Below are 24,879 nucleotides of genomic sequence, written 5' to 3'. Positions count from 1 at the left end.
ATACATTATGTTAGCATACAATTTTTATTAGCATATCAGACTGGGAAAGAGTGATGCATTGCAGTAAAAAGCCAAGTATTTCAAGTTAATTGCTGTTCTATTAAGTAGAAGTGGTGGTTTCAGCTTAAAAGAGTGTAGAGAAATGTTTGGCTAATGAAAAGAGTACTCAGAGTGGTAATAATTGTTTGATGTAGTGAGGCTGCTGGCTGAAAATACTCACCTCAGCAGTCAGAACTGAAGGCCCTCAGAAGGAGGTGCTGAGATGGGACCAGTCCAACATGCAGAAGCACCTATGGGATGAGCCCAAAAGGCAGCGGTGCCCACCAAGGCCCATTGTGGTACTAAAAATAAATAAAGAAGAAGAGAGCTGCCAAGATAAGTATTCAGCAGCAGGTTTGTCTAACCTGACCTGTTCTTTTTGTCCAGAATAAGATGTACAAGAGAGTCAAAGCCACATTAAAGCACTTGGTTAGAGGGTAGCTGGTAGATGCAGGTGTGATCCAGCAGCTTCTTCTGCACCATGGAGTGCTGGTGCATTGCCAGCCCACACAGACAGGCAGCTTCTCTCACAGGACCACATTGAGGGCAGGGAATCAAGGCAGGTGGTTGTCTTAGCTGCTTTCCTTCTCTTCTGCTCACCCTCCTGCTGTGGTTTGGGCAGGTATGGAGCCATCACTTCTTAGAACGTGCCACCAGTCATTGGCAACTCCTTGCCAGTTCCCCTCAGTTTACATATTGAGCATGATACTCTGTGGTGGGAAACATCCCTTTGGCCAGTTTTGGACATCAGTGTATTATTAGCATTATTCTCATCCTAAATCCAAAACAGCACTGTACAAGCTACTACGGAGGAAAGCTAACTCTATCCCAGCTCCAGCTCCTTCTTGATTTCCTTCCACACCCACACCCTGAGGTTCTTACTTCCTCTACCATGACAGGGTTGCAGATAAAACTGGAGTGGAGGAAGGGAATCCAGCTTTTGCTGACTAATATGGAGATCTCTGTTCAGGAACATTGAATGAAAGCTCCTGAGACACATTTTTATTCATAATACAGCAGCAGTTTCCTTCCCCATGCCCCTCTTCAGTGATGCTCTCTACAGCTGCCATGGATTTCTCTGCACAGATTTCAGCACTGCAGCACCACAGGGTTATTTTTGTCAGATTAGAAATATCCAATCCGCTGAACTTTGCATTGAAGATTGGACTTGTTTACTTGAGTCTCCCTCTCTTTCTGTTTTTCTGCTGTAGAGAGCTGCTTGTTTTTGAAATGTGTCCTATTATTTGAGGCAGCAGATGTATTCATGGCTCATTTTGTGATGATGTCTAAAGGCCAGATTTGAACAGGGATTCTGCTGCTGCATAAGACTTGGGATAAGGTGGCTCCTTTCCCAGGAAAGCTTAGAGAGGAAGTTTTTCTCTCCCTTATAGAAATGGAGCATAACATTTGGGAGAGCATTTGGAAGAATTAGAAATTAAATTCAGTGTCTGAAGATTGAGTTCTGTCCTTTAATTGCAAACAATTTATAGTTGTTAGATGTCAGGGTATTCCCTCCTATTACATCCCTGAACTGTGTTGCTTGTTTGTCTTTTGTCTAGCTGGACCCATGAAACTCTGAATAAAAAATTGAAAAATCATAAAATTTATTTTGGAAGTCAGTGCAAAGAGGGAAGGAAACTTAGTCATTCATATATTATGAAAAATCCAGTGAAACTATAAGGGATCAAAAGAGTTGTAGTGAGCATGTGAGGGGGACGTAGTACACTGATCCTATGTGTAAAAATAAAGACCAAATAATAATAAGTAGATATGGTAGAGAAATATACATCTATATATGCTGGTAAATGTATATGAGCATATTCAGAAAAAAAGAAAGTTGGACTTCAATAAACTTTTTTATCTACATTAGGATATAATAATTGGAAACACATCCATTTCTGAATTTGATTGTACAGCACTGGTGATTGGCCATGTGTACTGGCTTTTATTTTGATTATAGGTAAAGATTCAGCTTTCTGTTCTAAAATAAGGTTATCTTGCCTATATTTAAGGATGAAGGAATTGGACTTAAAATGGATTTGAGTCAAAATGTGTTTGATACTGCTTCTATTTTGGGATCTTGGAAGATTTTTAGGTTATGTTTTAAAGAGGTTTTTAATAATTGTTAGGGATTTTTTCCATCAGACTGGACACTTCTTTCAGTGATTGGCAGAATCTGTATTTGTCCAGTGTATAGTTCGATGAATAGACTTCTGTAGTTCCATAGGTGCTTTTAATCTTTACAGTTTTAGCAGTGCATGCAAATTCGGTCATAGGAGAGTACTTTTGTAGACCTGGACATGCAAAGATCAAGTGCCCTTTCAGTGGCAAGAGTCCTGGACTGTAAGGGGTAATGTGAGTGGCAGGCTCTGGTTAGCATTATATAGTGCATGAATAAAATTATTATAATTCGTAAAGGTAAGTAGAATATATTGCAGTCACTGGTACTGAGCTTACCAAAAGAACATGAGAACCATCTGCAGTTTAACACCTTGACCACTGGGATTTCTGAGCTCACAATGCTTACATATAACTCTGGACAGCTCTTTGGCTGAAATAAATCACTCTCACCCTACTGAAATCAATGGAGTAGTTGTAAGTTTTATAAATCAAAGTTTGGCAATCTCAGATATAAATTTTTTTATTGAGTTGAGACATCATGGAGGTCTCAGTGGTAGACTGCATTCATTTTTTACCTCTTAGGAGGTGTTTGTTCACTACTAATTATGCTACTTTACTTCCACCTAAGTTCACTTACTGATACATTTTAAGCTAATACATATTTTGTGGCCCATTTTACGTAAACCGTGCAAGGATTTGTTACCTATTGTCCAGAAGACAATAAATATAATAATTGAGATGCAGAATAAATAGTGCATGAATATAGTGCACCAGTCTAGGATATGCAAAAATAACACTTCTGTAGAACAGCAGGAGCAGTCGGGGCTCAGCTCTGAAATCCTTGTTGGAACCAGTACAAAAAGATACTTGTACTTTGAAGGACATTGCAACCTAAAGTTGAAACTCTTTTAAGAGAAATCATCAGAGCTGTAAAGCCTTTCTTCAGAGATGGTATCAAACCATTTTGGCACCTAATCAGTTGTTTCTCTCGTTGTTATAAAAACACTGAAGCATTTTCAAGTGAGTGTTTTGAGAATAGCATTTGTACAAGGCTCTCCCGCTGTATTAGAAGCGCCTGCAATGCATTTCTTGGGGACGTGTGATTTGCAGCTGATGATCATGAAGAACCACCTCATGTTAATATTCTTGCACCACTTTTGTGCACAACCACTGAGTGGCTTGATGGAAGCTCACATTTCACGTCTCCTCCTATCCAAGGGTTATGTCATCATAAATTGCCTGCGGCAGAACTTGGCATTGTCCTGGATTTCACTGTCTAATGGCACCAATCGCGTGTCTCACGGACCTCATCAGATATACATGACTGCTCTCAAAGCTGACCTCCTCATGCCGCCAGGGACTGAGTCTTGGACCCTAATGAGTGAGAAGCTGGGAGGAAATGTGGTTCTAGACAATAAATTAGGTTCAGAAAATAAGCATTTATCAGTTGAAAATGTTTACCATTTGGGGTCCCTGGACCACACTTTGCACAGCAGCAGTGTAGGTAAATTGACTGGCATCAGATGAAATGATGCACTGAAATCAAACTGCTGAGCAATAGGCTATAGGCTATGTCTTTGAAAATACAATGAAGTCAGCTACTGTTCTCTGTTGCACCTTAAGCAGGGAAGGATATGCCCAGGGTGAGCTGCAGTTTGCTTTAGAATAATTCACTCTTCAGTAGAGAGAGGTTATTACAAAACCTTGATCCAAAATAATTCTTTTATTTATGTGATGTGTCACTTCTATAAAAATGTAACATAAATGTATTGAGGTTGTTTTTCCTTGGGCTCTCAGAAGAAACTAAATCTCCACCATTTTTCTTAACATTTATAAGCAAACCTCTCTCATGTAATAATAAATCAGCTTATCCTAAGTTATTTCTAGTGTATTTATGTGATGCTCTGTGCTGCTTAATTTATTTTTTTTACCAACATCTTCTTCTGTTTTCTAGTTATCTTTTCATTACATTCAGATGAAACTACTCTCTTAATAGTTAGGGGAGGATACTGTGACTGGTACTTATGGCTGACATGGATAGCACTCTTGTTACCCTATTCCTTTTCCATCTCTTTTCCTGTTATCTGTTGGATGCTTGCCACACACGATAATCACAAGCACTTTTAGGTCAGCGACTGCTGTGTTTTATTTTTAAACTGTACTTGTTAGCAGTTGGACATAACACCAAACCTGATTTTGGGTTCCAAATGCTGCCATAATGGGAATATTTAATGATAATAAAATGCTTTGCTTCTCTTTCATTTAGAATTCCACCTAATCTGACTAAGCAATCAGCAGTTAGTAGGCAGATCTAAATGAAATATTATTACTCTATAAAGCTGTTTAAATTTGAATGACCTTTTATTTAAGATGCATAAGCATTTTTGCAACATTTGCACTGTTAAGCAAAGTATATGCTATAAAAGAAGCATTTATTGCTTGCTTGTAAAAATAAAACACAATATTGGTAAGTTAGCTGGAAGCTCGTAGATATCCTAAAAAGATGACAAGGTAAGATAAGCAGTAGAGCTAAGCCAAAATTGCTCTGGAGGTCTTTCTGAATAGCTGTCAGTTTTATGTTCTAGCACAATAAAAGACACTCCCAGGAGGTGGGAGTCTCATGGGATAATTATTCTTCTGAGGTTTACACTGGTTTTTCTATGCCTTTTCCACAGATTGGTAAGACTGCCTTATAATTATTCTCCTCTTTCACTAGATTTTTCTAATGTAGAAATTAATAGAATTAAATTTGTATACATGCACTGTACTTACATTACCTAGCCTATTAATGAATTTCAAGCTATATTGAATGCTATCAGATGACAATAGTAAGTGGTCTGGTTAGCTTTTATCTTGCAAATTGGATTTAAGTCTCACTGCCCTTGCCTCTTGAGATGTGTTTCTTTTTAATATTCAGGTCTATTTTCTGCTGTCATAAGCAGGCATATTTACTCTCTCAGATTGGTATACCTTTAACTATTCTTGAAAATAATAAGAACAAGAAATAGAAGTTTAAAATAAGTGTGTATTTTAGAGCTGTTGAATATTTTTATATTCGATGCACAAAGCTGACACAAAGTTGCTCACTATCTCCTTTGTATGCATCAAAAAATGTTGATGAAATTAAGCAAAAACCTGGCAAAACTTCAGCTTCCTTTGGGGTGAGTCGTTGGGCAACACACTGTCTGAGTCATTAGTTACAACTGATGTTGCCAATAAACTCACAGACAACCAGCAACCTTATCCTCTGGGCTCTCAAGGAAATCTGTATTTTGGGAGGTTCTGCTACTAGAATGCTCTGACAAGCTCTGACAGGCTTTCCTGTATGATATTCAGGAAAAGCAGGAAAAACTTTTTAGAAAAAGATACACATTGGTGTATTTCCAAGATGAAATACCCATCCTAGCTCTGGTGATGTTGGACATGAGTGAATTAGCTCATCGTTTTACCCAGCTTTCGTGTCTCCCAGGATGAGAGCACAACTGCAGAGCGGTGGTTGCTACTAAGAGTTGTAGTTCTTGCTCAGCACCAGCCCTTCCCCTTTGCTTAAAAAAATGGCATCATTTTGCTTTGGACTTTTGCCAGATCCTTACAAAGGAAAGGCTTGATTTTTTTTTTTTTTTTTGTTCTCCCCTCTGTGCTCCAGAGAACATTAGTCAGTTTTGAGTCTCTGAGCATGTAGACACACGTTTGTCCTTTGGGAGTAATGAAATGCTCGAACGTGAACCTTGCTTGGATGAAGATCAGTGTGTTATCAGAAGAACAAAGCTCTCCTTGTTTTCATTCCTGATAAGCAATTGGTGGAAAGCATCTTTTTTGTGTCCATAGGTATTGATCTGCCAGAGACTGGTACCTCTGTGTGAGCCCTGGGAGCTTGGGCACAAGGACAAAACAGCTTCTGAAATTCTGCCTTGCATTTGGCCAGGTTTCATCATCGAGGCTGTGGTTGTGCTATGGCATTTAAAGAATTCTGACTCATTTGCTGTTTAAAGGGAAGATTGCACTGGATCATATAGATCAGCTGCTGATTTTGGCCCACTGAAAATAAGAATGAGGATATTTGATGTCTAGTTTTACCATTCAGGGTATAAATCACAGTAGAAAATGTACTGGCTTAATGGTATTGTATTGAATATTGTTTATTCTTTACCTTCTGGAAGCTTACAGCAGATACATTTGCAAAACTTTTGATGACTATTGCTTCTTTTCCCTGAGCCTTTACAATGAAATGTATTAAATACTATTGTGCCAAAACCATAACCTTATTCATATTTAATTGTCCTTACATGAAGTGTTTCAGGGGGATGAGTTAGAGGCTTTGTTCAAAATTGTGGCAAGTGGGTGTATCTTTAAAAATAACAGGATAGAAGAGGGTATTTTTTCCTCACTGACTGACTTTATGATAGAAGATATGATGGATGTGCTTTTAAGCACTAGCTTTACCATCTTTTGAGACTATCTGTAAGATAAGTGGTGTAAGAAACAAATTTTTTTTAGGGATGAAGAACAATTCCAGAAAAGTTTTGAGAAAAATTGTTCTTTCTCCTTCCCCTGTAATTTATTTATGTAAAAATAACCAGCCTATCTCCAATTACACAGAAACAAAATCAATTTTTATATAAGAATTACTGTTTCCACTCTATTTGATCTACTTTTAACATGTAAAGAAATTTCATGTGTTCTAAGACACTTAAATACGGTATTCTTGTGCTATCTGCATCTTTAAAATTTGCAAAGTAGGAAACTGGGGTATTATCCAGGCTGCAGTTGCATCTTCCTTTATACATTGTGGGTGGCTAAATTCTGTCCTCTCACTCAATGCCACTGGAGACACTCATGCAGTTGTTCTATGAGCACCAGTTTGGAACTGTTTTAATTTGACAATGAAAATGCTAGAGAGACTGGGGTTGGCCTCATCAGACATGCTGTTGGCCAAAGTTTCTCTGGGGAAAATGCTGCCAACATTGCAGGTTGCAAAGAGGAATTGTCTCACCTGTGCCCAGGCATCAGGACATTTTGCACAGTCCTGTTGGTTAGTTTGATAAAACTTGTGGAGGACCTAAGTGTATTTTAAATTTTATAGGGTTTCATACAAGGTATTTTGTAGGTATATGATACTGTAAGAATTCATTATCAGCTGTTAAAGTGCCAGGCTGTAGTAAAAAGCTCTTGGAAGAATTATAGACTTCCACAAGGCAATTAAAATTCCTCCTAAGTAAGGAAACAATACATAAACCATATTACTCCATTATAGTACTTTAAATACTGGTAGTAATCATTTTATGGCTAATAATGCAGAGAAGAAGGTGTAGTTATATAGATCTTCCGAAGACATAAGATTTTTGTCAGTGTAAACATACTATCATGGAACTGAATTTTAAGAAGATCAACATTTCTCCAGTATTTAGATCCAAAGTAGTAAGAGCAGGAGCAGCTGTAGCAGGAGATCAGTTAAATAGTGGATGATGATAGAATAGAACACACCTGTGAAGTGTTTGTCCAACTGTACAACATACTTGATGAGAAGGTGAGTGTCTCAGTAATAGCTGGCCTTAATCCAATCTATTTTCTTAGAAAAGTTGAAGATTCAGACTTCACATAAAATAATAATTTGACTGGCCTTGAAGGTAGTTGATACACTTACATGAAACTGCCCACCAAAGAATGTGATTAATAGTGTCACATTTTTCTAATAGGGGAGGTATATAGGTAAAGTGCTGCTTCTTATCCTAGGAGTCCCATTTATTCCAAGTTTTATCCAGGAGCTGTGGGAATGATAAATATGCTTTGCAGGTGGGTGGTGTTTTTCCTGTTTTTCATGTTTTAATGTAGAGACACAAATACTGCAGCAATACTACAGGACCTGAAAAACAAGCCAAAGTAAAATCTAATTATTTGCTAGGATTTTATTCTTCTGCATATTATTATGCCTGCTTTGAATGACAGGATAGTTCTCATCTCTGATTTCCAAGGCTTGAAGGTGTCTTTAGGCCACAGAGTTCAATAAAGTCCCTGGGATAAGCCTAGCCCCTGTGGATTTCCATTTCATTCTGAGTATGCAGTTTCAGTTTTTTCAGTAAGAAATGCCTAAATTTTTCTATCCAGGGAGGGGAAAATGCAGAGCTACATGGGGCAGATGGGGATGATCGCTAAAAGCAAATGAACAGCCACCACAGTCAGCTGCAGGACTAGGACCACCTCACATCCTTGAACAGATGAACACTTGTGCCCATACTTAGAGGGATGATAAAATTACTCATGTCAAAAATAACAGAGTTACCAAAAGCAATGTTTTTGACTTTGCTAAAGGTTAGTAAGTTTTCAGGGAATGTGCTGGTTCTTTTGTTAAGCCGTATAAAGGGGTATCATGTCAATGTATGAGTGAATTTCTGGAACTGGGAATGTGCTGGCAACAATTCAACATAAATATTCTAATTTAAATACTTCATGGTGACCATTTTAATGCCATTTTTCAGCATTATTGTAGTTATTATAATTTGTAGTTATATTATAGTAGTTATATTATAACTTGTAGTTATTTCTGTTATATGCTCTTTCCTACCATGCCTGAACTGCTTTGCTGAGTCCAGGGATCACTGGCTGGAAGGTTGTGGGCGATGGGTTTTAGAATGCAGTAAGTAAATGACTGGAAACGTGTTGCCATGTCCTGTAGAGTGATAAAACTACTGCATCAGACCTATGCTCAGATATGCTAGCTGATTATCTGGCTTTGATTTTCAGCCAGGAACTAACTGGTCATTAGTAAGAAGCTAAAGTATATCTGTGCAGGATAGGAGGTCTGCTAATGTCATGTGATTTAACTTATGTCATGTGCTTATTCCTAAAAATATGTGGAATCTCTCAGTCAGGCAGAACTCTGATGGTACCATTTTAATGCCTTGATGCCCCTGGTTTATAGGTTAAAAACATGAAAAGGTGAAAATAACTGTGTTAGATTTTAATTACACTGGCCTTAGTCTTAAATCAGAGAATGGTAACAATCATTTGGGTTTAACTTTTAGGGACCAGATTAAATTTAATGGCAGCTAATAATGAGAACAGATGTTTTGACAATGACGGATGCAGATATTTTTGATGATTTTTCATTGTCTGCCTTTCTAGTTTTTAGACAGCAATCTTTAATAATCTGTAAAAGGAAATTCTTCATTATTGCTCTGGGAAAAAAAACCTTTCAGAACACTTAGGTTATGGAGGTTCTTAAATGCCATCCAAGGGCAATAGATTCAGTGTGATTCAGCATTTAAAAGGACCTACCTATCTAAGATTAGGTAGTGTGATTACTCCTCTGCACTCTTAAATCTTGCATATTTCCCAGGAAATATTTAAAGCATTGGGAACATTTTTATCAGCTCGCTTAGATCCCTGGCAGCTTCTTGGATTTTCACTCTGGAAGAGCTTGTTTAATTCAATTTCTTGGGCCCTAAAAAGACTAGACTCCTAAAGAGAATTTGAAAATTAGAACTGTACAGATACCCTTCCCTTTTTCGCTTCTTCTATTCCTATTGAGAACTCTTATTATTCTTTCTCAACTTCCAAATATAAAATTATATTTTCAATGCTTTTAATTATATTTAAATCTGTGCAGAATAGAGAGGCAGATTTTTTAATTAATGGGATATTGCTCCAATCTGATGGTCATAGCTGGCTCAACACCACTCACCAGCTACAGAAGAGCCATGGCTCCTTATAATTTTGTTATACAAGTTTAGCTGTGGATTTAAAACATTCAGATCTCCTGTGATCTGTTGGAGTACGTATCTAATAACTCACTTACTTCAAACTCATATTTTATTTGATACTTGGAAACTCTTCTAAATTATCAGGTTTACCTATTTGCATGATCTTTCACCTGCATTTTAGTAAAACAGACACATGCATTAAACAAAAGTTACCAGGGACTGACCACCTGTATATGAGTGGAAAGATACAGTTTTGAAATCTGAAGCAAAAGCAGGAGAGAACACAATTTGGAATGACCCTGATTCATAGAACTGGCTAAATGATGTACCTTCAGAGCAGTGGCTTCTAATAGCAAGTTTGTGGTAGGTAAAAGGAAAAGATACAAAATAGCTGTCAATTTCTATTGTGGTTATTAACAGCTTACTGTTTCAGTCTAATTGCTGTGTGAGAGAGAACTCCACCCCTTTTGTGAGCTTTTTTTGACATTTAAATTACACACTATTGCTGATTTTTATTTTTTTAGGAGAGAACAGCACAGTGGGAAGCTCCCATCATCTGAATTAATACACCAATTATGAACTGTGTTGCAAGTAAACAGTTTGATCATTTCTGTACCTTATGCTGAAAGCTAAAGTGCCTCATTAAGACAAGAACTGAAATCTCATTCCATATTTTAGCTGTCCATGTACATATGATGAGAAAGTTCAGTGATAAAGCTGGCAACTGCTCACTCCTCCATGGGCAACTATTTGTTCTGAATGAAACATTAAACAGAGTTTTTGACATGCTGAAATATTTCAACAGCTCCATTGCTAATTATTAATTGCAAGAGAGTTAATTTTTCTCTTCACAGTAGCAGTGACTTTTCAGGATTTAGAGTGGGGGACTTATTAGACAGTATGATCATTCGCAACTTTGAAAATGAGAATATTCTTTCTTAGAGTGTTCTGATGTGCCTGTAAGGGTAGTTACCATATGTAATAGAAGTCATCATGATATCCAAAGTATATGCCACATGGGTGCCATCAAACATAGAAAAAAATGCCAATTTAAAGTAGTTTGCAGAGTGACATAGTTGTGTATATGAATATATTAATTGTTGAGAGGGCAAAATAAATTAAACCAGCCCTTCATTAGGACAATATTAGCCAGTAGGAGATCAGATAAGAAAAAAATGAACTGCTGTAATTGGTATTTTTCTAATCACAGAGTGGAAACCAAAGAATGGATCTATGTTTTATGTGTCAGAAAAGAACTGGTGCCCCCTAAAGAAGCCCCCTTACTACTCTTTGACTTCAGTCTCCATCCACCAGTGTATGGCAAGAACCACACACCTGGGAGAACTGCTTAGCAGAAAAGGACCTGGGGGTTCTGGTGGACCCCAAGTTCAAAATGAGGCAGCAATGTATCCTTCCCTTAAAGGTGGCTGGTGGGATCCTGGGCTGCAATTAGGAGCATCGTTGCCAGCAGGTCAGAGGTGATTCTTCCCCTCTGCTCAGTGCTGATGAGGCCACAGCTGGATTGCTGTGTCCAGTGCTGGGTTCCCCAGTGTGGGAGAGCTGGGGACGGGCTGGAGACATTCTTATAAAGGGCCGCAAAGGCGTTGCAAGGCTGGAGGATCTCTCCTATCAGGAAAGGCTGAGCTAGCTGGGACTGTTCAACCTGCAGAAGAGAAGGCTTAGGGGAATCTTATCAAAGTGTATAAATATCTGAAGAGAGGGTGCAAAGAGAACAAAACCAGCTCTTTTCAGTGGTGTCCAGTGACATTACCTGTGGCGATGGGCACAAAAATGAAACTCAGGAGGCTCTGTCAGAACATCAGGAAACACCTCTTCACTGTGAGGGTGAACAAACACTGGCAGAGGTTGCCCAGTGGGATTGTGGTGTCTCCATCCTTGGAGATACTCAGGAGCTGTCTGGACATGGTTATAGGTGGCCATGCTTGAGAAGGGGGTTTGGATCACATCCCCTCCACAGGTACCTTCCAACCCTAATCATTCTGTGGGTCTGTGATGGCCATCCACATTATACTAAATTGAATAATAAAATTCTGTCTGTACCAAGAAAAATATTGAAATAAACATGTTCATAAAGAGTGCAAACACTGTTTATCTTTCACAGAAGCTCTTACTCAGCAGTCTTCTATTCTATATATAATTACATACATAAAATAAGAAAAATGTATTTAATAATATATGCTAACAATGTTTTGGAAAGAAAGCAATAAATATGAAAGTGTACACGGTAAACCTGTGAAAAACTCTTTAAAGGAAATATACAAAGGGCATTAAAACACTCATAATTATTAGTCTTAGTCCTAAAATAACAACAGAAGATTAAAAAAATTAGTAACTAGACTTGTTCATCCGGTGAATCATTTATCTGCACACTGCCAGTAAACCAGTGGCTTCCAGATTGGCTTTTCCTCACACACAAGTGTCTTTCCTTGCACATGCAGGTCATAGTCTTAAAATTAGTTGTTACTGGAAAGGAAGTCCAAAATTCAGACAATGGTGGCAGAGAATCCAGGCTGAGGCAGTTCTTCCAAGGTGAACTGTAAAATATTTTTTTATAATCCTTTAGTAAGGACAAAGGCAAAAAAAGAAAATCTTTACTCTTTTTTCATAGAGGATATAAGAAATCAGCAAATAATGACAGTTCCCCTTTGGTAGGTGTCCTGCTGCTAGTCTGCTTCACTCTTTACTATCATGGGAATCACTAATACTTTTTAGAACTGGGCATGACATATAACTACAGTATGGATATTTGTTACTGTTTTCCTTATGCTTAGAAATACCACTTACAAGTCATAAATATTTTATTCATGTGGTGTGATTTGTGGCCTTTCCTGTAAAAGAGAGTTTTTGTTTTTCAGTGCATTACCAGTCATGATAGTCAGAGAATCACTTTGAACTTAGTTTCTTATTAGATCTGCTTTAGCCAAATCAGACCTGGTGCTGGTAGCACAAATGCACGTGTTGGCATTGCATCATCATTTTCACAAAGTACAAGGAAGTAGTAAAAACAATTCTGTCATTCCTGTGACTTTCACAACTACATCCAGAAAGGCGTCACTTTGGTACAGGGCCAGGCCCAGTGAAGAGCAAGGGTTGAAGTCCATGAATGACTTTACTTACTATATACTTAAGATCATTTCTCAGAAATTGCTTAAGAATGGCTCTGAGTAATGCATTGACCCTTTACTGCCCACTATTGGCAGTAATACTGTATTCTTTCTTCATATTTCTTAAAAAAAAATCTTATGTAGTTTTACTTTTTATCTGTCTGCTTAAAGCTTTGCCAAATTTTCAGTCCTCCCTTTACTGTAGTCTTTCTACACTTACTCAGTTTTAAGTGTTCCATCAGCTTTATGAAAATATTTTTTTCCTAAGATCCTTTTCATCCTCTGTGCTCTGTGAAGAGTAAAGCAAATAAAGTGAAGAAATAACCTTTTTTTTTCCTTAGTCCCATTTTCCTGTTCCAAGTATTATTTTTGGTTTGACAATTTTCTCCAATATCTTATTTTGTCAATTTTGCATTATGAGAAACCTTCTCATAGCTGTAATATTCCTCAAGAGTCAGCATTCTGCATTCCTTCTGCCCTACTGTTTATCATACAACTGACTTCTAGTACTTTTTTAGGTTTAATAAATATTCACTTTCCTAGCCAGTATGTTTCAAAGCTTTTGGTTAACAGTATTGCCTGTAATATTATTTGTGGAAGTCTCTCATGTTTTTGTTTTTTTTTTGCCAGTTCTAGTCTTTGCAGTAAGTACTCCAAGGTTTTCTGGTTTTGCTCAGGCGATTTATGATACAGTTTTGAGAAGACTTAAAAGAATTTTAAAAATACCTTAACTGGACATTCTGTAATTCTGTTACAGGGAGTCTTTCTTATGCTGACATTCATAAAAGTATGTCACAGATGACATTGGGATATTTTGTTGGGTTTTTCAGAGCTGTTACTCATCTTGTGATCTGAGTTTCTCCTTTGACAACTGCTTTCAACCTTAGCTGGCACATTTTCTGAATCTAGACAAGAAGTCACTGTAGAAAATATGACCCTTTCAAGAAAAGAGCAATAGGAAAGACCCTGTCTTATCACCTGAGAGTACCTTGGTGAAGTCTTTTCCCCATGCTGCCAGTCCCAGTTTTGATAGTCATTACGATCAAAGTTCATATGAGGGATATCATTTTATGAGACATCAATGCAGGGCATTTGTCATTTGTGCCAAGTCTGATTGATTGATTGATTGATTGATTGATTGATTTTGGCTAAGTTGCTTGAAACTGAGGTCTGTTGCCCTTGCTGAGACCATTACCATGTGGAGAGCTGAAAACACAAGCTGTGTGTAGAGGTGACTTGTAGTAACTGAGCCAACCACCCAAACTTGTATTGTTAATTTCTGTGAGCCAGAACTGCTGTTTCAAGTCTTGTGATGAAGAGTGGATACAATTTAATGAGTAAAGCTGCTGTGTAATACAAAGGAATAACAAAATACAGAAGAACAGAAATTTCAAAAAGGTCAAATAGTAGTTATCAAATCTGCTCAGGCAGGATTTGCCTCTTTTGACGTCTGACTTAAGAATGGTTGAAGTTCATTCTAATCTAGTCAACCAGGACTGAAGTCCTAAGACTACCATACAAGGATGAGAGTTGTTTAAACAGGGGTTCAGCAGCTTCCTGCCACAAAGGAAGAAAGATATTTTTATCTGGGTTCCATTAGACCTCTCCCTGATCCTCAACCATGACCCTTGTCTCCAAATTGTATTTAAACGAATTATTCTTTATTTCCCTACAAATGGATGCCATCAAATAGCTTGACAATAAACTCTATTAGTACTATCACTATGGCATTTTTTTTCCCTGTGATTTAGGGACATGCTTTCAGCTGAAGGCATCCACAGAGGATGTGGCAGAACCTCACCAGTAATGGTGAACATAGCACTGGTGACACGTGGGTTTCCTCTGAGTGTGCTTCTTTTAGAATTATTGTAGCTATTGAGGAATGGTTCTGTCCATGCTTTCCGGGGCTGACAGATTCATAACTGTGACAAATCAAATGCAATCATTGGGAGTTTTGTATTATGATTTATCTCCTGGGTGATTCTCCATTTTGGTTGCAGTGTTTCCTCACTATCAGTCTGTCTCCAGCTAATGAAGCACTTTATGGCCATGTGTACATCAGCTTTCACTGTTGAATTTACTGTGCATTTTTTAATTAATTTGAAAGACTAAAGCAACAACCGATACTTGTTGGTTTTTCATTGTTTCTCCCCCTATCTGAAGTCACAGATATAGATAATAAGATATTTGCATTATCTCAGTGTTTCTTCTATTGGAAAAATATAGTAAGTGAAGAAGGAAATTCAGAAATTCTCTTGCAGTAGCACAGAAGTCTTGACAGAAAAATTTAATACACAGTATTATGGTGTTGTGGTAAACTATGTGTGAATAGATGTATGGGGGGGAAAAGAGTGACATAATACTATTAGAATTTGAAAAGAGAAAAAATTATTTCTTTTATGAATAAATTTCATTTGTTTCATGAATAGCCTCATACAATTTAAAATAAGTCTTCTGCATAAAGAACTTGCCAGCTAATTACTCTTGGATTGCCACAGCACAGTATAACTCTGTTAGTCTGGGAGAGTTTTGAATTTTGCCTAAGTTGAGAGGCGAATTCAGTTGAAACTGAAACTGAATGGGTTTCCCAGTTGATAGATCTATAAATTGTTGCAGGGTGCTGTTCCAGGCAGTAATTGTGATTGTTGCTGGATTTATCCTCTTCTAAAACAACAGAGTTAAAAATTGCAGATGGTAGTTAGTGATTAGAATTCCTAGTAAACAGGCTTTTGCAGGGATATATTTAAAGTAGTTGTGTATATGTAAATAGACAAGAAACATGAGTTATGCAACTATAATTGAATTGTATTAGCATAACTTAAATAGAAGTTTAGTAAATAACAAATACCTTAATTAACCTGCACAGTTTTGGCAAGTTAATGACATACCCATGGTAAATGACTTTAAAGTTTTTGGCAGCATGACAGTTCAGAGCCAAACTACTATCCAGTACCCCACCCTTTATCATTGGTGTTGCTCCTTCTGCTCCAGCAAGGCTCCTGCTGGGATTTCTGTAGGTTAGAGCAATTGGCTTTCTTGCAGAGAGCTGGAAACCTCCCCGTGGAGTGGTCACTAAGAACAAACACCAACTATTTCTGCCCATTTAGTCAATAATGTTAGAATAATGTAACCTGTTTGTAATGGCAGGTTTTGCAGTCTTTCCTTTTTCTATCTTTTTCATATTGTTTTTGTTGATTCAGCTTCTGGAAAATATGCCAATTACATATGGGTTCAAGAAGTGTAGTTGACTTTGATTGAAACTGTCAGGTCTGTGCATCCATGTCCAACCTGAGCTGTGCATCCTTTTAGCCCCAGCATGTGTTATTCATTGATGCTCATTTTCAAATCTTACTAGAGGGGTTAGAAACCACATTGAAAACCGGTAGTGATTTCTCTGTTTATCATACCAGGTAAAGCAAATAAATAATGTAGTTACTAGACCAGTTAATTAATTTAAAAATACTGGTGAGTAGTGCAAATCGGTAAAAAATTAATTTCTTTTACAGATGAATAATTTGGAAAAGCACATTGGATCCACAAGTGGTTGAAATTTGTATTCTTCTCTCACATAGCAAACTGCACTGTAAATAGGCTATCATCTCTCTTGGGAAAGAAATGTGAATTTTGCTGACAATAAGAGGTCTCTCAGCAGAAAAATGCATGCTGACAGTTTGACCCAGTGGCCAAATGACTGATTTCTTTCTCCCTTTTCGTTTCTATTTTAGATGCTGAAGAATACCAGCCTCCAATATGGAAATCATACTGTGAGTATACAAGCAATTTGAGTAATCTTAGTGCCTTACCAAGGTGTTAGTCACTGCTAGGTATTTTCTCCTTTTTTGTTTGAAAAGAAGACATAAATTTACTAGATGCTTGTACAAATTGCTGTATGGGACAGCAGCAAAACCTGAACTTTTATGGATTTCCGTGGAACAAGGGCAGCAGGATTATGTGTGCCAGATTCCCTCCATTGCCTTACAAGTGTGCAGCTCCTGGGTTTCATGGTTTCTCCGCTGAGATTTTCGGGAAGGATTTCAGAGGTAGAGGTTAATGCTTTGTATGTTTACTAAAGGTCAGGCTTCAGAATACTTGTCGTTTTATATGGGTCACCAAATCACTTTAAGATAATAATATTTTTGATCCTTAGCAATAGAAGCTGATTTTTAAAGTGGTGGTTTAGAAGTTGGAGACAGCATTATCAGCTCTTTGAACCTTCCTCTCTGCCTTTAGAAAAATCATTTACATAGAGTGCAGTGCAGAAGTGCATATTTTATGCTCTTTTGCTTTGTTCCAAATGTATTTTCTAATAGAGTAGCACACATCTAAGACCAAATATTGGCTTTTAAATCCCTTATTAAGGATAGCCTTTAAATTTGATCTTTTTATTTTAAACCCTTCCTGGATCTTTAATAAGAGTGTAGCTTTGGGTATAAAGAGTAGTTTTATTGTTTGTTTTTTTTTTTTTTTCAGATACAGAGCTGTCCTAAGCAAAAGTTCTCTCTTTTATTGTGGCAAATTCAGTACAATGCCACTACCAAAATGCAACTACAAAAACAAAATGATCACAGTAGTTGCATGAATGTACATGTGTAATTTTAAAGACTAGAATAAACTTGTTGACTTCACTTATATGCACATTAAACTGTCTTGCTGACTTCAAAGACATCCCCTCTGTGTTACCTGAGAATGACATTCTGCCCCAGAATGGACTCAGATTTTTTCAACCAAAATTTGAATATGCCATTAAATTACAGAACTTGCTTCTCAGAACACTGTTTTCTAGACACTTTGTTGTTGTTGTTGTTTTGAACATGTAAGAGAAACCTCTTAAAAAGTCAGCAAGAGTGTTGGACCATTCCAGCATTCTTTGCTGAGTACTTGAAAAGAAGCAGACAGTTGTGAGATTTTTTTTTTTAAAAGAGGAACCTGGCTTACTCAAAATCAGTGAAAAAGCTCCCACTTACTCTGAGAAGACCAGCATTTCAAATGACAGATACCTCCTTTTTAGCAGTAAGTTTTCATTAAAAAGTCAGGAAATAAGAACATACCTTTACTTACCTGCTCTTAGTTACCCCAGTTGTGCAGCAGACAGATCACTGCATGCAGTGATAAAGTTTGGTTACTTTTATCTGATAGCTTATATGTAGTCCAAGGAAACATTTTTTAAAATGGAAAACAATAAACCCAATGCAACCAGAATGGATGAATAGTCTATGAATATATAATTTCCTATTCTACTACATGTAGGATGCCAATATTGTGGTAATGACAAAACCGTGGCCTCAGTGTCTAAACTCCATGCATGAGTGACCTTGGAAAAAGATGCACCGCTCCAAAAGGCAGAAAACAGTTAAAGCTTAGAAAGATTTATTCCTGAGACTGCTTAGGCACGGATACACATTTTCCTTTGCAATGATAGTTAACGTATGCTTCTTTACTCAGCAAGAATTCTGATCTGGTAAATTAATTATAGAGATTATGTCCAGCAATAGTGTTTGTCTATGATTCAATCTGCTGTCCTATCTCATGACTGTTTTAACTTATATATATATTTCATGCTTAGCACTTTGAGTTTACTGCATATTTAAATACTGCTTATTTTCAATGTATTTTCCCTAGTAATTTTTCAAGTTTGCTAATATACTAGTAAGATACTTTGCATACAGTTTTGATTTCTTAAGTCCTGGATAAATTTAGGTGACTATGTTGCCTTTTACTGACATCAAGATCAAGGTTTCAATTCTAGCTTCTAAACAAAGGCAGATTTTCCTGTTTATTCCAACAAATTATTCAAATAAGCAGTGTTGCACATGTCCATGGACAAATACTAATCAAAGTGCAACAGGTTTCAGATCTCAAGCCTTACTGTTTTGACATAATGTAAAAATTTGATTCAGCTATATTTGGAAAACATTAACACTTCTAATGCAGAAGATCCTCACTTGCTTATCCTCACTGTTAGAATTCCACATAGCTTTCACAGGTCACAAAATTTTTCAGACTTTTTCCGATAGCCCCACGACACAGACAATAAAAGAAATGGGAAGAATTATTTTATATTAACAGGAAGGAACTTGGGAAAAAGTTTGGAAAGTTTCTAGCAGCCAGCAGTCTCTAGGCAGTGGGTTTGATTCCATTTTTACCTGAGAAGCAGATCAACAAATAACGGATTTCTTACATTGTTCCAATAACAGATTTCTTTTTGTAGTCTGCCATATGTTGGAAGTATTGAAAATGGTATTTTGCCATTTTACCATCACTAAGGTAGTAAATAAAGGAAGATAAGAATCACAGAATGTGGGCTGGCAGGGCTTCTGGGATGAGCTGATCGGGCTTCCCACTCAAAGCATGACTATTGTTGGCTCTAGAGCAGAGCAGCCATGGCTTTACATAACTGAATCCTGAAAAGCTGCAAGGGTAGAGCCTCTGCCACCTTTGTGAGTAACCTGCTCTAGCACTGTACTGTCCTCTTAGAGGACAACCTGCTTACCTTATCTGCTTCTCAGGAGGAACAGGCAATTTGTTTGACTAAAAGAGTATTGTTATTGCTGGTTGCCAGCATCAGCACGTATGTGCATGAATTTTGAAGAGATGTAAAACCACTCTTTTCCTCTTTTTACCCCTGTTGAGATTGGCATGTGCTGAGTCAGTCATGTGTCAATGCCACTTCAATGTTTGTTTGCATTATTCAAGATGAGTGTGTTGGTGGGAAGCAAAGTGGCAAGGCACAGAGCATCAGCTGATGCCATGCTTCAGCTCCTCACGAAGTTTCCCTGCCTTCTGTCCTTCATCAAATAATAGGCACAGTGTCCGAGACTCATTTTTGTTAGAAATTAAGTCTTTGTTTCAGCCAAGCACTTAGGTTCCTAATTAAGCATGTGAGTAATCCTGCAGAAATAGGACAGCTCATATTGTTCAAGCTTAGCACATGAATAAAAAATGCCTGACTGAGATGAGGCTGAGGAGGTAAAACTGAAGAACTCTGCAAAACATTCTGAGACAGAAGGCGGTATGTTTCCTTGCTGCTTTATAAAAGCAATGATAGGAAATTTTCCTCTCCGCTGGAGCATCACTGAACACTCATCATAGGTGAGTTAAAGGAGAAAGCTTGAGGTCCTGACACACTGCTGAATGAAAAAAAAAAAAAAAAGTATGAAGAAATGGGTGATAGTCCTTCTTCCCTGGCAGAAAAGGAGTAAGTGCTGATTTCTGCATGTGACCCCTTTGTTTCTTAGGCAGATTGGATTTTGGAATTAGACAGTTCTTCCTAAAACATACTGTAGAATTTCCCTATTTCATCCCCTGAGACAAGACTCGTGCTCTAACAGGAACAAAAGAGAGAAAGATATATTCTAACCAGCTACTTTACATCTCAAAGAAATGTTCCTCAAGTAATGCAATAATAAATTTAAGTTTTGTTAACGCTGTAAGTTCCAATGTGACTATGATACTATGAATGCTGGCAAGCTATCTGAAGTATGAACCTGATAAAGGTGTTCAAGGGTCAAATAGAAGCTACTGCATTTTTCTGTTGCAGTGCTGAATTTTTGCCTAATATTTAATGTGTATTATTACTGTGCATTTCATTTGCATCTGATGCTGAACAAAAAAACACTCCCAGTCTGATGCAGTTCTCTGAGAGCAGTAATAATACATTTTCTTTTTGCATGCAATTGACTTTTTATAAGGTTAATTTTCTCAGGGCTAAAATAATAATGCATCATTATGTTCAAGTGTCATCTTTTCTATGATCACAGTGGCTTTGTCTGTAACCTGCCTGTCAGTTCTAAATGCAGGAATTGACTGGGTCAGATGTCAATCACTGCTTGCCACTGCATTAAATAAGTGTGGTTTTTCTATTATTTCACTTAACCATGGTTTTATACATTGAATTCTGTTTTAAGATTTTCAGAAATGGGAAAATGATGCAGAAAGGCAAGGATTGTTTGTCATTTGAGCAAGTAGGTGAGGGATGTGTGCCTTCTGAATCTGACGATTCCCTGGACTGTGCTGGGGTCTCAGCAATGTCAGCCTCAGTGCGAATGCCCAGCACTTTGGAAAAAGTGTATAATGAGATCAGGCAGAGCTGCAGGATGTTCAGCACTTCTGAAAATGAGGTCACTTAATGAGGTGTCTGTGCTCATTGCAACTTAGCTGTAGGGCACATTTTTCTCAAGTCACCTTAGCCATAATACTGCACTGTATTCATAGCCCATTAGCAGGCTTTCTCATAGCAATCATTTGAAGCAGAAACAGCAGAGACCTTTCTAAAGGAAAACACAGCTTTTGGTAGGGTCACACTGGCTTTGCTCCTTAATGCCTTAGTCTGGGAGACACTGCCTTCCTTATTTTCCACTTAACTGAACTGCCACTGTTGTTTTACCTTTTCCACCCCTGCCTTGCTGTGTGTCCTTACTGAGAATCCTTGGCTCTGTGTTTCTGTCTGTCTGACCCTTCTCTGTTGTTTGTTTCCCACTGAGCTGCTCGATGTCCCTTACCACAGTGCCACTGGTGGTTTTCTGCTCCCAATCTCTCTTCTGTCCCTCCATCTAATGGCTCTCTATCTCCCTCCAATTGTTCCACTGGTTTGTCTTTCTGTCAGTTTAATGACTATCAATTTAAAGCTAATATGGCCAAATCTGAATTTTTTGTCCTTAAGAAGAAACCGTTTCCCATTTGTGGCATTTTCAATCTTGATCATGCTTGGGCCATTTCTCATCCATTATATTAGCATATAATTTGTAATTATTTATTTGTAAAATTATAACCTTACCATGTTTTCTTCTAATATATTTCTAAATCAGATATGTTTCTCAGTTCATATTATTGCACAGATTAAATACCCACCTCTCTCTGAGAATGACAGCAACCTTTTCCACTCTATTCAAAATACAGTTGTTAAGATGATTTGTCTTCCTTGCACTCATCATGAATCCTTGCACTGATTTATCCCACTACATCCTATAAACATCCATTTTTTTGTGTTTGCTTTCAGGTCTTTCATGTCTGTATCTGCCCTTTCCTGTTAATCATTCCTTCATTTGTTTTGTGAAATGCTGACTCTTCTCCTCACCATTGCTTCTTTGGTGTTGTCAGCCTCAGAGATCCTCTTGGTCTTGTTAGAGAGCTCTTTGCTTTTTTTATTTCTCAAAAATGTAGCATATCACAATATAGGCTTCCTGTGTGTTCTTCAGAAGTACTTGTTTTGCATCACTCTTATCAAAGCTGTCTTAGAAATTCCACTAGCTTAATTTGCTGTGTCAGTCTATGTTTAAAAGATTTGATTATTGAAAAATGGAATTTTTGTGAAGTATGATTTTTCAGTTAAAATTGAAATTAATTAATTGGGGAAATAAGTAATTTACTTTAAATGAGAAGAAGTCATATTCTTGCCTATTTTGAATACTTAGAGTTCCTTCTCTCCACTGGAAATGGGGGGAAGGAAAAAAATTGCTGTTGTCCTCTTGGATGTGTTTAGTATTAAGCATCATTAACTTGCTCAATCAGTGGTTATGCTCATTTCAGACATTCAAAAGTTAATTCTATAATCATGATATTAGGCTCCAGAATAATTAGAGGTTTAAAAACCAATCTGTGGTTTTTGAACAAAATTTTCATGCATTGTTTGACACTTTATTCAGATAAACAAATTGTTTGATCACAAAAGAGTAGAAGTCATTGAATCCTAGTCAGATAATTACAAGAGGTAAGAAAAACCATATTTATCGTGGAGTTATCAAAATATTATCAAGTTATCATAAATCTTGTGCAAAAGTAGCAGGAGATCTGACAGTGCTGAATGATGTAGAGTAAATCAAAAACCTTAGCAGAAATGTAGAGCTGGATTACATCCAGCAATAAAATTGGTAGGGAATATAAGAAATTATGAGCTGTCTTTCTGTGCCTCTCCAAGGAACCAGGGATGATGGTTGGATTGGTTAAGGAAGACGTTATGGATTTTTCCACTTTGACATGAGCAGAAAGCAGAAGCCCCCAAAGCTTTCACGTCCCACTGAGTTTGTGTGACAAACTTGGGTGCAAGCTGAGGATTTCCCCACTTTCCAGATTTCCTTGCTCCTAGCCCCATTTAAAGAGAAGGTGCAGAAGGTGGGAAAAGGTGCTGAGGGCTACAACCCTCAATTCACTTTCTGCAACAGGGCTTCTGTGTTTATCAAACCTAGAGACATTTCTATTCCTCCCATAATCTACCGCCTTTCAGGGCATAATTCTGAGCTTCACTAGCATTGTGAATGAACGTGTCCTGGAAACTCAGTCTTTTAAAAAAATTCACGGGCACGACATGATCTTTCCAAATACAAGAAGGTCAGCATACAGAAGGCCTTTCTCGAGGGAGGCAATCCAAACCTCTGGGATTTTTACTGGAGTTACAGAGAGACAGTCTGTCTGTGCTGGAATTGATTACTGTCATTGCATGTCAGCTTCTTCTCACAGCTCTGGAGTGGAAGGGAGGGAGAGGATCTCATTAAATACATGCAGTGAAGAGTCTGGGGGCCAGGCAGCAAGTACCCCTAGCCTCAGGTCTCTCTCCTGCAGCCCTCAGAAGATTTGCAAAATTGATCCAGGGCCATTTGAATAGGGCATAATTGCTCTGAAAGGAATGTTTGCTTGTTCTTCAGTAATTGCCAGCATATCTTGAAATAAATTATGAGATTGTGATGAGCCCATTCAAAGGTATTGAACTTTTTCTTGGCCTATTCAAAAAACTGCTGGTGTTACTGGTAAACAATCTATTCTTGGGTTGTTACAGCATGGTATATGCAAAAGTGGGATTTTATCCTGAGACAGACCTAGTAAGTCTTTCTGGCTAGTCTTCCCTGGTATAGAAATGTAAAAACCAGTACAAAAGGATAATACTTCTAACAGTTAAAGCATTGATCACTTCAGTTAGTTTGCCAGTCAACAACCAATTTTCATATAAATGACTTAGACACACTGAAATACCTCATTTTGCTGTCATTGTCTTTACATTTGCATTTTTCTCTGCAGCCTCTGGCTAAAAAGACTCATCTGAATAAAAGTTTGTGTATGTTGCCTTCTTCTAATGATCTGTACATTTTTGTGTTTGACAGTGTATCAATTGCAACAAGAGGCACCACGTCCCAAGAGAATCATCTGTCCTCGGGAGGTCAGTACTTTTGCTCTACCTTGTTATAGCTGATGAATTGTCAGCAGCATATGATCACCAAAGCATCTTTTGTACAGTCTGTGGGTGTTACTTGCTTTAACTTTTCTATGCCATTATTTTATATAATCATTTCCCTTAAGGTTGATTAATTAAAGCTGGATAATATTTGCTAATTAGGAATGGTAGCCTTATTCTACCACTAGAAGCACCTTCATTAGACAAGTACTTAACCATCATTGTTTATTGTGCTTTTCTGTGTACTACCTAAAGTTTTGAGTTTCCTTGTCACAAAGGTGTATTTTTCTTCCTGCATCTGCATAACAACATCTGTGTGATATGTTTCAACATGGTACACATAGCTTCAATTTGTTGAATGCTTCCTGCCAAGTACTATGTTCAAGTTAAAAAACTAAATGATAGCCAGAGAGCTCTGTTCTCTCACAGAGACTTTGAAGATTACAGAATATTTAGAAATCTGCAGGGCTGCAGGTCTGGCTGAGTCCCCTTGTTTTCTTTTTCTGTATTTATTTCTCCATTTCCACTTGCTTTAGGATGTCAGTTCATCACCCTGCATGGCATAATAGTAACGGAAAACATGTAGGTGTCTCTGCTCAATCAAAAAAACTGCAATAGTTTTATCTCCTATAAGGTCAGGGACAAATTTTGTGCAAATAGACATGCAATACTAGCAGTAAAAGTATTAAACACATGAAGTGACTGCACAGGGTGTAAAAGATGATGTGCAGGA

General features: G+C 37.6%; 1 protein-coding gene across 1 annotated transcript in view; it reads left to right on the top strand.

Moving 5' to 3' along the window:
* CHN2 (chimerin 2) overlaps nucleotides 1–24,879 on the top strand; it is a 159,753-nt gene that overhangs the window by 48,748 nt on the left and 86,126 nt on the right. The window contains exons 2-3 of the mRNA XM_068207925.1: nucleotides 16,711–16,749; nucleotides 24,076–24,131. Of these exons, the coding sequence (XP_068064026.1) occupies nucleotides 16,711–16,749; nucleotides 24,076–24,131 (95 nt within the window). The remainder of the gene's footprint in view (nucleotides 1–16,710; nucleotides 16,750–24,075; nucleotides 24,132–24,879) is intronic.

Source organism: Anomalospiza imberbis, chromosome 1 (genome assembly GCF_031753505.1).
Source record: "Anomalospiza imberbis isolate Cuckoo-Finch-1a 21T00152 chromosome 1, ASM3175350v1, whole genome shotgun sequence".
Classification (NCBI taxonomy): Eukaryota; Metazoa; Chordata; class Aves; order Passeriformes; family Viduidae; genus Anomalospiza; species Anomalospiza imberbis.
Note: the sequence above shows the minus strand (reverse complement) of the source record. Positions and strands in the feature narration are given on the sequence as shown.